The sequence below is a fragment of the Zonotrichia leucophrys genome, unplaced genomic scaffold (assembly GCF_028769735.1).
Source record: "Zonotrichia leucophrys gambelii isolate GWCS_2022_RI unplaced genomic scaffold, RI_Zleu_2.0 Scaffold_93_176943, whole genome shotgun sequence".
Classification (NCBI taxonomy): domain Eukaryota; kingdom Metazoa; phylum Chordata; class Aves; order Passeriformes; family Passerellidae; genus Zonotrichia; species Zonotrichia leucophrys.
In genome coordinates this window covers 117,431-132,709 of record NW_026992298.1, presented here as the reverse complement: position 1 = coordinate 132,709, position 15,279 = coordinate 117,431, and the positions used below count along the sequence as shown (strand labels likewise).

Genomic DNA, 15,279 nt, shown 5'->3' with positions numbered 1-15,279 from the left:
CCCTGGGATTTTGGATTGTGCCAGGTTTGGCAGATTCATCTTTGCCTCAAGGGACCTTGGCCAGGATCAGCAGGGACAATGACGGTTTCACCTGCATATGATTGCAGGTGGGTTTGTGGAAATGCAAGACGTTCATTGCCCATTTAGTCACTGTGTTTTTACAGTATGCACCCATGTCCCATAATTAATTTGGAGTGTTCCAGTGGCTCTTCCCCATAAGGCAGAGAAAGAGAAAAATGGGCAGCCAGATGTTCAAAGTAGAAAGGAGCATATATGGATGCTTTCATTCTCACTGATCATGACAAAATATTTTCAAAGAACAAATTAAAATCAATCATGAGGTGGATCATTAACAATTTTCCAGATGCCTCTGCTGATGAAATCCATACCACTAAATTTTGGGTACTCAGTGGGAGTTAAACTGCACAATTTTTGATCAAAAGAGACCCCATTGCACCCTGCGTGCTCGCCATCGTCTACACCACACCTGACCAGAAAGCAATGTGTTGAAAACTCAATCCGTTGGTAACTCCTAACTCGGGAACTCCCCTCAAACCTGCCTTTCTCAAACCTTTAATGATGGTCCAAGATGGCAATGGCCATGCTGTCTTGGAGCATCATGCCCTGGAGACTCAAGACAGAACGAGCCAAAATATGGCTCAGGAGCCTGACCACCGTCCCTCCATCTTGGTTCCTCCACTTCCTGCTACCACAACTTTCGCCTCTGCCCTGAAAAAAGCTCCAGACTCCACCCCCACAACTGCGGGTCCTGCGCTCACTGTCAATCATTCCCTCTCCACCCTGGACCATGCCTCCAGTTAAGGAAGGAGACTGGCAAATAGCCTCAAAATTCCTCATTGTCTTGTTATGTTATGAAAAAAGGGGGCAGAATCTCAGCTATCAGCCACTGGTTTGCAGGGAAATCAAGGATCTTTGTGTCTAAAGACCATAGGAAGGACTTACCTTGCTTTAATGACATAATGAGGGCCATGTTTACAGCACATTTCTCAACCACCTATGATTTAAAATATATTATGTTGTTGTCATTTACAGAATACACCCGGTGGGAAGAGGGATGGAAGTGTTTATTATGCTAATAGCAATGACTATGCTAATAATGAGGCAAGGGCGGAATTGACAATCAACCATCCAGCTGGAGAAGGACAACACAGCCTACCAGATGATCAAGCAGCAGGTATCGCCAGAGAAGTATTGAATGATATCAAAGAGATGGCTTTGAAAGCTTTAATTCAGGTATTGGATGGTAGCACCCCCAGTGTGGACTACCTTGGGTGGCTGAAGCTAAAGCTTTAGGACAATTAGAGCATCTTGGGTGCCTGTTAAGTAAGCAAACCAATGCTATCTCCCTCACATTGAGTGGCCTGCTCTCAGACACAGAGACCATCAGACATGCCACCTTGGAGAACAGCGACAGAGTTTTTACTCTGGGCACATGGCTGTGTAGACTCTGAGGGCATGTGTTGCCTGAACCTCTCCATCCACAGCGAGAAAATCCACAAGAGCATTCAGGTACTGAAGGAAGGGTTCAAGAAGCTTCAAGTGGAAAACAAAGACTGGTTCAATAAACTCTTCCAATCCAAGGGACTAAAGGGTTGGATGATGTCTTCCTATAACAGGACTATTAATTCTCTTAATGGTTTTGCTGTATTGTTAATTGTCCCATGTTTGTTTGGATGTTTTTGGAAAGTCTTACAAAATTCTTTCAGTTCCATCTTTGTTGTAAAACAGAAAGGGGGAAGATACCCAACACAGGATCCTTATGGACACCTTGGACAACAGAATTGGAGGCCAGGATGGCACAAAAACCACTCAGACACTCAATTTTGGAAGGAAATTCTTAAAAGTACCTAAAAGTATACTAAAATCCATAAAGTACCTTGAAAACCTTGAGTATCTCAAGGCATTAATGAGCCACACTGAGTGTCAGTACAAAGCTCTCCAGGGACTCATTAAAGCAGATACCTGGGGCCATGATTGCAAAACCTCTCACAGAGTGTGTATCAAAAGGGAAACACCAAGTACCTTATAATAACTGGAGTACTCTGTAGTATTAATGAGCCCCACTGAGTGTTGTTACTGACAAAGCCTCTCCAAGGAATAATTACCATAGAAAATTGGAGGCCATGATTGCACAGAGCTCTCAGAGACTCCAAGGCAAAAGCCAAACCCAAAGACCTTTGAAAAACCTGCAGTCCCTACAGGGAGAATTAAGGAACCCCCCAGGGCCATTCCTGAGCAAGGCTCCCCAGGGACTCCTTCCAGCAGATCCTTGAGGGGGGGATGCTGAGGGCAGGACAAGGGGCTGACAGTGCCCAGCCTGGCTGGGGCTGTGCCAGGAGGCCCCAGGGCCTCAGGACAAGGTGTCTCCTCACAGCCCTTGGTGGCACAGACCCTGCTGTGCCCCAGGGCACCAAGACTTGGCTTCTCTTTGTCCCCACCTGTCATCACTGCCTCCAGTTCTCTGCTCTGCCTGGGGCCTGAGGACACTTTCTCAGTTGTGTTCCTCAGGGGGACCCATTAAAAGCCCAAGAAAGTTTGGAGTTGGATTCTGACTTGGAGTTCTGCAGAGGTTTCTTCAGCTCCCTCTCAGGGACTGATGCTTAGGGCATGAGCACAGGGCCCCAAAGGCTCATTAAAGTCTTTGGGCAGTCTCTGTGCTGCTGAGCTGGGCTGGGCTCCTGGCACAGAGGCAGCTCCTGGTAACCAAGAAGAGCTCCAAAAGCACATTTCTCTTGATGAGCAGCTCTTCTGCCAGCCCAGTAGGGCTGGGGCACTGCCTGCAGCCAGCCCGGGCACAGCACAGAGGCACAGAGAGCTTCAATCAGTCAGGGCTGGGAAGGTGCTGAGAAGTGCCTGGGGCAGAATCACTGCCAGCCCTTGGCACAGGAACCTCTGGCTGCAGGACAATGCAGCTGCAGCTCCTGGAGCCATCTCCTGAAGCTGGAACATCCCAATGCCTACAGACCGTGTGAGTACATTCTCTGATTATCTCTTGTGCAGAGCAGCCAGGGCTGCCCAGGGCTGTCCTGCAGAGCAGGGTCCTGCAGCCCAGGGCGCTGTGCTGGGGCAGGGACTCTGCTGCCCACCAGGGACAGCTCTCAGCCAGCCCTGGCAGCTGCTCCCAGCGTTGGGGGACAAGATCTGGGTGGGAGGAGACAGCTGGTAAGGCTTGGAAGTGTTCTTCTTGTATGGTGGGGATGCTGCATTGTTCAGGACTGCTCCCAGTGTGGCATTTAACTGCATGACATTTCCAAGTAGATTATACAGGGAGCGGAGAATGGCAGGGGCTGCTTAAAAGCAAAAATCCTGCTTTTTTAATCTGCTGCTCTGGGTTGCCTTGATGGGAAATCGCAAACAGATATTAATCTCTCACTCCAGCATGAGAAAAATTTTTTTTTCTCAGATCTTACTAAACCAGGCAGTGACAGCAATCAGCACAAGACCCTGTAGAGGCAGCATCAGTGTAGGTTTTACAGACTCCTCAGGGTTGCTCTGACTTTGGCATTAGAGCCTGCAAAGCCAGAGATGCTCCTGGGAAGTGCCAGAGCTGGGAGGGGTCTGCAGGGCAGAGCTGAGCCCCCAGGGCTGGGCTGGGCTCTGGCAGCACTGGCAGGGCCCAGCCCTGGGCACAGGGAAGCAGCTGCTGGCAGGGACAGCTCCAGGCAGCAGAGCCCTGGGCAGGCAGAGGGGGGAAAGTGCCCCCAGGCTGTGCTGGAATATTTAAAGTCCTCTCCAAACACAAGTATTCCATGATTGCTTTTCTTACAGATCCCCATGCCAAGACAGTTAAAATGTTCAACAGCAGCTCCATCAGCCACTTCCTCCTGCTGGCATTGGCAGACACTCGGCAGCTGCAGCTCCTGCACTTCTGCCTCTTGCTGGGCATCTCCCTGGCTGCCCTCCTGGGCAACGGCCTCATCATCAGCGCCGTAGCCTGCGGCCACCACCTGCACACGCCCATGTTCTTCTTCCTGCTCAACCTGGCCCTCAGCGACCTGGGCTCCATCTGCACCACTGTCCCCAAAGCCATGCACAATTCCCTCTGGGACACCAGGGACATCTCCTACACAGGATGTGCTGTACAGCTATTTCTGGTTTTCTTCTTCCTATCAGCAGAGCTTTCCCTTCTGACCATCATGTGCTACGACCGCTACGTGTCCATCTGCAAACCCCTGCACTACGGGACCCTCTTGGGCAGCAGAGCTTGTGCCCACATGGCAGGAGCTGCCTGGGCCAGTGCCTTTCTCAATGCTCTCATGCACACAGCCAATACCTTTTCCCTACCCCTGTGCCATGGCAATGCCCTGGACCAGTTCTTCTGTGAAATCCCCCAGATCCTCAAGCTCTCCTGCTCCAAATCCTACCTCAGGGAACTTGGGATCATTGCAGTTAGTGTGTGTTTGGTATTTGGCTGTTTTGTGTTTATTGTTGTTACCTATGTACAGATTTTCAGGGCTGTGCTGAGGATCCCCTCTGAGCAGGGACGGCACAAAGCCTTTTCAACCTGCCTCCCCCATTTGGCTGTGGTTTCAATGTTTGTCAGCACTTCAGCATTTGCCTACCTGAAGCCCCCCTCCATCTCCTCCCCATCTCCGGATCTGGCCCTGTCAGTTCTGTACTCGGTGGTGCCTCCAGCCCTGAACCCTCTCATCTACAGCCTGAGGAACCAGGAGCTAAAGGCTGAAGTGTGGGGACTGATCACTGGATGGTTACAGAAACATTAAACTGTTGGTCAATTTCTGCAAATCACTTGTAATAAAACTCATTTTTGATACTTCTTGTTGGTTTCATTTTGGACATCTGTTTTTTTTGTTTTAATTTTTTCATATCGTCAACAAAGTAAAACCATTCCTTGTGCCATTTCTCATTTTGTTTCTCTCCAATTTCCCTATGGCCACAGACTCTGTCAATGAGGGGCTGCGCTCTTCGTGGCTTTAAATGAACTAAAAGATCTCCCAGCAAAGATTTCTGCAGAGATGCCCTTTTCTTGCCCCGTCTGGAGCTGCAGCAGCAATGTCTGTGTGCAGAGCTGGGGCAGATCAGTGCTGGCCCAGCAGCTGTGCCCAGCAGCAGCAGCAGCACTTGGTGTTGCCAGTGCTGCTGCCGTGGCCCTGCCCTGCTGCCCTGGTGGCCCTGGTGTTGCTGCAGGGCCTGAGTGCTCTCAGGGCCGGGCACAGCCCTGGGGGTGGCAGTGCCGGGGCTTCAGCAGAGACAGGACAAGTATTATACTTAATTAGTAATATATATAATTTGTAATATAAATAATCTTTGATAGTTCTTTTGGCTTTGTTCTTTTTTTCCCCTGTGTTTTAGTTTTTCAATATTGTCCATAAAATAAAAGCATTGTTTTGCCATTTCTCATTTTGTTTTTCTCCACCTTCCCTGAAGCCACTGACTGTGTCAATAGGAGCTGCACTGTTGGTGGCTTTAATAGAAATCAAGGATCTCCCAGCAGAGTTTTCTGCAGAGATGCCTTTTTGTTGCCTTCTCTGGAGCTGCAGCAGCAATGTCTGTGTGCAGAGCTGGGGACAGATCTGTGCTGAGTACAGCAGCCCTGCTCCTGCTGGCCATACCATTCCTGATCCAGGCCAGGAGCCATTGGCCTTCTTGCCCACCTGGGCACACTGCTGGCTCATGTCCAGCCTGCTGTCCATCAGTCCCTGCAGGTCCCTTTCTGCCTGGCTGCTCTCCAGCCATTCTGTCCCCAGCCTGTAGAGCTGCAGGGGTTGTTGTTGCCAAAGTGCAGGACCCGGCACTTGGACTTGTTAAACCTGACCTTGTTGGATTTGGGCCCTGGATGCAGCCTGTCCAGGGCCCTGTGCAGAGCCATCCTACCCTCCAGCAGATCCACACTCACATCCAGCTTGCTGTCGTCTGCCAAGATATTCTTAGTTGCATGGGGCCCCTCAGTGTCACAATGGCCTCTTGGTTACTCCAGGCCCTGCACTGTCACAATGGTCTCCTTTGTTCCATGGGGCCCTCAAATGTGACAATAGACTCCTTGGTTCCATGGGGCCCCTCAGTATCACAATGTTCTTGTTGGTGCTGCAGTTTCACAGGGGCCCCTTTTTTCCATGGGGCCCCAGAGTGTCATAATGGCCCCATGGTCACATGAGGTCCCACACTGTCACCATGGTGTCTGTGGTTCCACAAGTCTCCTCAGTGTCACAATGGACTCCTTGTTTCCATGAGGCCCCACAGTGTCCCAACTTTCTTCCAGATTCCTTGAGGCCCCATCCTGTCACAGTGCCCCTTTGGTTACACACAATCCTGCAGTGTCACAATGTCCCCTTGGTTCCATGAGGCCCTGTAGTGTCAGAACGTCCCCTTGGTTCCACTGGGCCCTGGAGTCTCCCAATGGTCTCTTTGGTTTTGCAGTGCCAAAATGGTGAAACCCCTTAGTTACACAAGGCCCTGCAGTGTCACAATGGTCTCTCTGGTTCCACGAGGACCCAGAGTGTCACGGAGCACTCCCTGGCTCCATTTGGCCCCAGAGCAGCGCAATGGACCCGTGGTTCTGTGGGGCTGCATGGTGTCGCCATGGTCCTCTTAGTTCCGCGAGGCCCTGCAGTGTCACAATGGCCCCAGAGTGCACACAATGCCAGAATCAAATAGGCTGGAAAAGACCTTTGGGATCATCACGCCCAACCAATACCCTAATACTGCCTTGTCACTCAAGCCATGCCACTAAGTGCCACTGGAGAGGGACAGTGACTCTGCCACCTCCCCCCTGGCCAGCCCATTCCAATGCCCACTCACGCTTTCTGTGAGTAACTTCCTATTGCCCAGCCTGGGCCTCCCCTGGTGCAGCTTAAGGCTGTGTCTTCTTTTCCTACTCTCCAGCAGATCCAAACTCACACCCAGCTTGGTGCCATTTGCAATTTGTCGGGTTTTCGGCTCTTGATGGCCTGGAAAGGCCCGGAGTGGCCTTGGGACAGCCCGCGTATCAAAAGACGAGAAGAGGCTTCTGTTCTTCTTTCGGTTTTTATGTTTATTAATTGTTTATCTAAAAGATGTTCTTTCAGCCCGACAGAGGTCTGCTCAGCAGTCAGCCATGGGCACACTGTGCCGCCCTCCGTACAGACACCTATCTTTATACCCATGGTTTACGTGTACAATATTTATCATTTTTCCCCAATACCATTTATTCTTAGTGCTGGGTGCACTTTTAGTAATAACCAATCCAAAAGTGCCACCATCACCACAGAAGATGGGAGAGAAGAAGAAGAAGAAGAAGGACAGGACACACCCCAATTCCTCCATCTTACTTCTCTAAACCCCCCTTTACATAAATCCTAAACCCTGTGTCTCACCCTCTAATTAGCTAATCTTTTCGCCATTCACCCCGGTGAAGTCCTCTTATCTTCATACAGGTGTCGTCTCCCGTGTAGGGTCAAAGTCCAGCCACCAGACACTTCTGGCAACATTCCAGGACTCCCGGGCCCCCCAAGGGTGGTCTCGGTGGCTCGGCATCTCAGGACTCAGATCCTGAGATCCCACAGCAATTTGTGAATGGTGGACTCGATCCTCTCACCCAGATCATCAGTGAAGATATTAAACAGGACTGGGCCCAACACAGATTCCTGGGGGACACCACCAGTGCCTGGACACCAGCTGGGTGCAGCACCATCCCCACCACTCTCTGGGCCCAGCCTCCAGCCAGCCCTTAAGTCTCCCAGCGAGGAGGGAACCTGCCCAAGCCGTGGGCTGCAGCTTTTCCAGGGAATGCTTTCAGAGACAGTGTCAAAGGCTTTGCTGAAGTCCAGGTACACAACATCCACAGCCTTTCCTGCATCCACAGGCGGGTCACCTGGTCATAAAAGGAGACCAGGTTGGTCAGGCAGGACCTGCCACCCCTAAATCCACGCTGGATGGCTCTGATCCATCGGCCATTCTGTGGGTGCCCTGTGTTGGCACTCAAGGTGATCTGTTCCATCACCTTGCCAGGCACCCAGGTCAGGCTGACAGGCCTGGAGTTCCCCAGATCCTCCTTCCAGCCCTTCTTGGGAATGGGCTCACACTGGAACCTCCAGTGCTCTGGGACCTCCCTGCTGAGCCAGGACTGATGGTAAATGATGGAGAGCAGCTTGGGGAGCTCATCCACCAGCTCCCTCACCCCCCTAGCATGGATCCCATCCAATCCCATACACCTGTGAGCACCTGGGTGGCTCACCAGGTCACCAACTGCTTCCTTCTGGATTACAGGGGGGCTGTTCTGCTCCCTGTGCCCATCCACCAGCTCAGAAGAACACTTGTCCTGAGGGCAACCTGTCCAAATACTGAAAATTGACAAACAAGACATTAAGTAGCTTTGTCTTTTACTTATTCTCAGTTACTTAATTCTCCCTTCTTCTCCCTCCTGTTGCTATAATTTTTTTTTTTTAAAAAACATTTTTCATTCTTTTTAGACAAGCCTCCAGGTTAAATTCTAATTGAGCTTTCACCTCTCAACTTCACTTTCTTCATAACCTAATGACATCCTTATACACTTCCCGCAATTCTGGTCCTTTCTTCTCCTGAGTTCCCAGAAAAGCTGCATGGGAAGCCAGGACAGTCCTTTTCCTCACTAGATCATGTTTTGGCACACTGAGACAGGCTGCTCCTTCCCCCTTAAGATTACTTTCTTAAAATGTGTCCATTCCTCCTGGACCCCTTTGTTTTTAAGGGCTGTTTCCCTTCAAAAAATCAGTACCTGGTTTGGTACTCCCCCAAATCAGCATCCTAAATAGGCCAAAGTCTGCCCTTCCTAATTCCAGTGCAGAGGTTTGGTTGCTGCCCCTCCTTCTTTCACAGAACATTGAAAACTTGATTATTTCATAGTCACTTTGCCCCAGGCAGCCTCCGAGCCCCACATCTGCCACCAGCCCTTCTCTGGTTGTGAACAGCAACAGACAGAGCTCTCCTTGGCAGTGGGAGTGTCACCAAAAATTTGGTAAAACAGAAAACTCCTTAAAACCAGTGTAGCAGTAAGAAGCAGCATTCTTTATTCAGCTGGATGCACGGGGGATAGCTCCTCCCAAAGCCCTGCATGCTGAGAACAGGAAATTTTTTTTTAATTTTCTGTATTTTGCACACATATTCATTGATTTTCCCAGACTAAACATAAATATGATAATGGTTTCCCCAAAATCATTAACATATTTCCCCTCCCCTTTACCCATGCATTCTTCTGTCCTGGAGGTCTCTCTGGTGGTCCCTGGTGGTTGTGGACCCCAATGTTCCAGTGGGCCTGGCTGTGACATGGTGTCCTGGGGTGACGTTATGATGCTTGTATCCCCATTCATATGTCTCAAGGGCTGCAGGCAAAGAGAGAGTCGAGAATGTTGATCCATGATCAGAAGGCTTGATTTATTATTTTATGATATATATACTGCATTATAACTATACAAAAAGAAATAGAAGAGAAAGGTTCTCAGAAGGCTAGCTAAGCTAAGAATAGAAAAAGAAAGAATGAATAACAAAGATCTGTGTCTCAGAGAGAGAGCGAGAGCCAGCTCTGCCATGACTGTTCAGTAAATCCAAACATCCACAGGAGACCAATCATGGATCCACCTGTTGCATTCCACAGCAGCAGATAAACATTGTTTACATTTGTTGCTGAAACTTCTCAGCTTCAGCAGGAAAAATCCTAATGAAAGGATTTTAATGAAAAGATGTCTGTGACACCTGGCTGAGCTGGCAGGACACTGAGGCTGGTGAACTTCCAGTTCCCCTTCTTACACAATGGGCATTGTGTGGTTTCCATAGGTCTGGGGTTTTGGAGAAAAAGCTCCAGGTGTCAGCAGACCTGGTGGAGACAATTGATCATCTGGTAACATGAGGCCACAGAGTGGGTTATGCGAGGTCATCAAGAACTATGACATCATAAAACGGCGTCTGCGACATCACAAGGCAGAGGTCTGACATCACAGAGTTGGCTGTGACATCAGAGACTAACTGTGTGACATTACACAATGGGCTGTGACATCACAGAGCAGTCTGAGACATACTAGAGGGGCTGTGTGACATCCCAGCAGGGCTGTGTCAGGTCACTGGGTTGGTCACTCTGCCCCAGCTCCTCCTCACAGTTTCTCCCAACAAGTCCAATGCTGTTCATGCCCAGCAGGGCCCCTGTCCCCCGGGATCCCCCCGGCCCACCTGGAGCCACAGCCTCCACCAAAGGATGTTCCACAGGATCCACCCCAGAGCCTGACAGGGGACAAGGGGCCAGGGCTGTGTGACCAGGAAATCAAGGACAGGGATTATCCAGGTCACTGTGGCCTGGTTTGGGTTCCCCAGGGCAGGAAAGATGTCTGGCAACTGGAGAAGTGTCTGGGAAGGGCCTCCAAGGTGGAGCTGGAGCCCTTGGGCTGTGAGCAGAGGCTGAGGGAGCTGGGATGGTCCAGCTCAGAGCAGGGAAGGCTGAGGGGCTCCTCATCCCAGCCTGGCAGTGCCAGTAAGGAGGGGATGGAGAACACAGAGCCAGGCTCTGCACAGGGGGCTGGTGGGAGACAGTGGGTAGAAGGGTTGGATGACAGAAGTGTTGGGGAGGGGGGAGGGGCAAAGGGTGATTGATTCTCAGCCATGAGGAGTTTTGATTTTCATATCTGTTCAAAATGCATTAGAAGGTGTTGGGGGTCAATATAAATTGGACATTGCTGATATCAACCTAAACTGGAAAAGACAACTGAACTGGACAAAACAGTTCTCTCTTCATTGTTTTCAAATAGTATATTCATTTTGAATACACTTCTGCAATGTGACTAATTAACCTCTGAAGAATTAAAACCTTGAATGATTCCCAGAGACTTGTCTTGTTTTGGTATTCTGAACAAATATTTATGAGCTTTTCTAAATGAATTCCTGAACTGAGAAGCTCAAGAACAAAGAGGCCTCTGGAGCAGTAAAATTCATCGTCGGCCTCCAAGTGGCTGAGGATCCATCCCCATGAGAGCAGCAATGAACAGAAATGGGCACAGCTTTTTGGCTGCCCCAGCTTTGGGATGGGCCTGAGCCTGGAGCAGGAGCAGCTCTTGAGGACCCCAAGGCCGGGGCTCTTGTGCTGCCCTGGGCAGATGGGATGGCAGCAGGGGCTGCAGAGCTCTCAGCACCTCAGCCCGAGGGGAGCCGGGCAGCCAGGGAGCCTCCTTCGGCCTTGGCCAAGCCCCTTCCCCCATGGCTGGGGCTGAGTCCTGTGGCAGCTGCAGCTGCTGCTGTGCCCTTGCCAGTGGCTGAGGCCGTGGGGCAGTGCCCAGAGCAGCCTGGCCTGAGCAGAGCTGTGGGGCCAGAGCCGACTGGGCTGGGCTGGGGAGAGGCCCTTGGTGCTGCCCAGAGCTCAGGGCAGCTGGCAGAGCTTGCAGGGAGCTGGGCTGGGCTCAGAGAGCCTGGCCCAGAAACCATCAGTGTCCATCTCAGCCTGGCTGAGCGTGCAGGGGCAGGACTCAGGCCAGGCCTTGTGGGGCAGGGCCAGCGCCTGTGCAAGGCATTGCAAACAGGCAAGTGGCCCAGAGAGGAGGCTGCTCTATGCCCTTGGTGGCATGGACAGAGCAGGGAGGGGGCTCAGGACATTTGCCAGCACCAGCCTCTTTGCCCAGCCCTTGGCAGCCCTGGCTGCTGAGCCCAGCTTTGGCCTGGGCTGAGTTTGGCTGTGGCCCAGCTCCATCCTCCTGCGGGGCTCAGGGCCTGTTCTCGGCCATGGCCAGCCCTGGCTGCCTCTCTGCTGGCCCAGAGGCCGGCAGAGCCTGGGGCAGGGCTGTCTGTGCAGCCCCACAGGAGCCACGGGCTCTGCAGGAGCTGGCAGAGGCTGCCCAGCAGGGAGGCCATGGGGCACACCTCAGGGCACAAGTGGCACTGCCTGTTCATGGGCACACAACTGATGTCTGCCTGGAAAGGGGCACAGGTTTTAACACCACTGGCCTCATAATATACAAGCATATTTTTATTATCTAGCTCATTTAAATACTTTTAAGAAATGGCAATTTTTTCCCGCCAGGAACAGGAATTTCCTGGATCTAGTGGATCCTTTTAGTGATGGCAGGAGAAGAAATACTGATCTTCCCCTCTGCCTTTGCCATCAATATTCAGTCTAATATTTCATGACACTCCTTCTTTCAGATGTTTCCAGGTCTCCTGGATAAATGGCCATGTTAAAGGACATCTCTTCACTTGACCAGCTGGATCTATTTCCCTTCCATTTCTCTCAGATTTCCTCCTCCAGATGCTTTCTAGTCATTTGAGTGCCTCACAACTGACTGGGTTCATGCTTTGAACTTCAGGATATTCCTCAATATTTCTGAAATTGAAATAAATATCACATTACTCAAAATCCTAATTAAATTCATAACTGTCCTAGAATTACCTTTTCTATGTCTTTGTCTAAAACTCTTCCTGTATAGAAATCCCTGGGGGATGGTGGACATGGCAGAAGCTGCTGAGACATCAAAGAGAGCTGAGGGAAAGCTGTGATGGTTATTAAACTGTTCTAATGTTCAACTTGTGTTTGTTGGCAAGAAACCTTTCTGTGCCTCTGAGTGTCACCAGGCCCTGAGCCCAAAGGACACAAACCTGATGAGTTGTGGTTCCCACTGCAAGGGCTGCACTTGCACCTTGGCTCTGCACAGGAGAGCTCTTCATCCCCTTTCTTTTTCTCCCTCTGGGCATAGAGGGAGCTCCTGACTTCAGTGTGTTACCTGTGTGTGCAAAGAGCAAATCTGGGCAGAATTGGGGCAGGGAGGGTTTGGGGGGGACCTTGGGATCTGTGCTGGGCACAGAAGGTGTTTTCCATTGCTCTGAGAGTGTCTGCTGTGGAAAGTGGATTTAATATCCAGCAGAGAAATGACTTTTGCCTTTGATGGACCTGTGCCTCCCCTTGGCTTTGTTGGCTGACAAGAAATGAGCATCCCTCTGTGTCTTGGGCAGCTCCTTCTCCAAGGAAAGCAGGTGGGAGTTGGAGCCAAGGAGCTGAAAGCTGCAGGTGCAGCCTGGGCTGGAGGGAGCTCAGATTTGCACAAGGCTGCTCTGAGTGCCAGGGCTTGGATGGGGGGAAATGGTGGGGTGGGGGTAGGGACAGAGTCAGATTGATTGTCAGCCATGGAGGGTCTTGATTTTCATATCTATTCCAACTGCATGAGGAGGTACTTGGATTAAGTGTCAGCTGGAGATAGGATGTATCAATTACTTGACAGGGAAAAAAACCCTAAATTTGACCTAAGTAATCGTTTCTCACTGTCTTTTTAAAGAGAATCTATTCACCTTGAATAGACTACTGTAATTCGTCTAATTAACCACAAAAGATTTGAAAATTAAAATCAAATTACTCCCAGAGGCTTGGCTTGTTAAGGTGTTCTGAATGTTAATGAGCCCTGGGACACTGAATTCCTGCACTCAAGAGCTGAAGGCTGAACAAGCCTCTGGAGCAGGAAAATTCAGCAGCAGCCTCCAAGGTGCTGAGGATGTCAGCAGCCCCCACTGAGGCCATCCCTGCCCAGAGACCGTGGGGGAATGGGCAGACAAGGAGAGCGTCCCTGGGGCTGGGGCAGCACAACTCAGAGGCACCAGCGGCTCCAGCTGGGCAATGGAGTGTGGAATGTGGCTGGGAAAGCCCTGCCTGGGCTGTGCCAAGCAGGACAGACAAGCCCTGACTCCCATTCCCCAAACAATTCTCTCAAGGAGACATTTAAAAGGAATTACAATTGTTTGTGTCCTCTGAGTTAGGAGCACCGGAAAAACAAGAGTTTCTCAGGAGCTCAAAACAACACGACAGCTTTTACTGGGAACTTTAGAAAATCAGAGAAACTTTGGCAAAAGTTTTAATAGGACATTCAATCAACAAAAATCACTTTTCAAACCGTTGTCTTGGCCCATTCAACTATACAAACTCTAAGCCTGCTCAATTAATTGTTAATCAAAATTTACAAGGTGAGGTAATTAGAAGAAGGTGAAGAAGACACAGAAAGAGAGAAATACAGAAAAGAAGATACAGAGTAACACACATACCACTACCTACTCCTGGATTCCAGCAGTCTTCAGATGGAAATTCCAAGAGGAGGCAGGGTCAAGATGTGTGCTTGCCTTGTGGTCAGCCTTCAAAACCCCTTGGACTTCCTGGGCCCTTCCCCCAGGTGAGACTTGGGCTCATTTGGTCCCTCAGGAGCTGGGCTGGGGGCTGCAGAGGTGGCTGTGGAGCATTGCCTGTGCTGTGCCAGGGACTGGCAGCCACTGCTGGGCTGGGATAGAGGCTCTGGGGGGATTGGGTTCCAGGGCAGGGAAGGGCAGGGCAAGGCTGGACCTGCCCCTTCCTCCCCCACACATGAAATGTTTTGCAGCCAACAATCTCCTCCAGTCTCTCAAAACAGGCAATGCTGGAGGTGAAATCCCAATTCTGGCCATGGGCATCTGGATGAGAAGGAAATTTTTTTTCCATAGTGTTGTGGTGTGTTGCAATGTCCTGTTTTACCTTCTCCCTTCCCCCTCGCCCCTCGCTGAGTGTGCCCTGTCAATCAGGCTAACATACCAGCAAGGCGTCGTGTGATAGGTGTCCCTAGTCCCTTGAGACCCTGCCCCTTCACCTGGTTGGTGGCTCACCTGTCCCCTCCCCTTCCCCTGCCCTGAGCTTAAAATGTTAATGAGACCATGTGGCCTCCATTCTGTTGGAGGAATTGTCCCGGTGCAGACCTCTGCACCCATGGAATAAACATCTGGATATAACCCTCTGGCAGAATCCACTCCTTCCTTCTCTTCATCATCGCCAGAAGCTCTCCCCTGAGGTAAACGGAGTCCTGACAAGCCTGGACTTGCGCCTGTGCCCGCTGCACTCTCAGCCAAGGTATCTCTGGGGTAAAACACCACAGTGCTGCCTTTGGCCCAGCAGCAAGGGTCAGAACTGGCCCAGGCACCATCTAACTAGTTATATTGGGATTCTTATTCCAATATATTGGCGTTCCTGTGGGTGGGCAAAGTGACTCTGCAGCCCTAGAACGGACTCGCAGTTCCTCAGAGAAGTTTCTGCCAGCCGTGCATCCAGCTGAAGGGAGCCTGGCTTCAAGACTCCCAGCCAGAGACTTTGGGAATACTCCCAGAAAAAGTTTTGTGGACTGTTCGGCGCCTTCTGGAAAGCCTAGCTTCATTGTGGTGAGCAGATTTTCCAGAGGAAGAAAAGGGCAGCCTCTCTTGCACCCAGAGAGAGGTCCTTTTCCGGTGGAGACCTGCCTGCCTGTACCCAGCCTACAGCTTCCATTTCACGTGAGTATCTCTGCTTTCGGTAGAGCAGAAGCTCAAAAA

General features: G+C 50.8%; 1 protein-coding gene across 1 annotated transcript; it reads left to right on the top strand.

The window, feature by feature from the left end:
* The first annotated feature begins 3,812 nt into the window (after nt 1-3,812).
* Nucleotides 3,813-4,745, top strand: LOC135460713 (olfactory receptor 14A16-like). The gene has a single exon (XM_064737630.1). The coding sequence runs from the start codon at nt 3,813-3,815 to the stop codon at nt 4,743-4,745; it is 933 nt and encodes a 310-aa protein (XP_064593700.1).
* The last annotated feature ends 10,534 nt before the right edge of the window (nt 4,746-15,279 follow it).

Bases quoted from the DNA above. Each gene is read 5' to 3' on its own strand.
- LOC135460713 (XM_064737630.1), top strand. From the start codon at position 3,813: ATGTTCAACAGCAGCTCCATCAGCCACTTCCTCCTGCTGGCATTGGCA.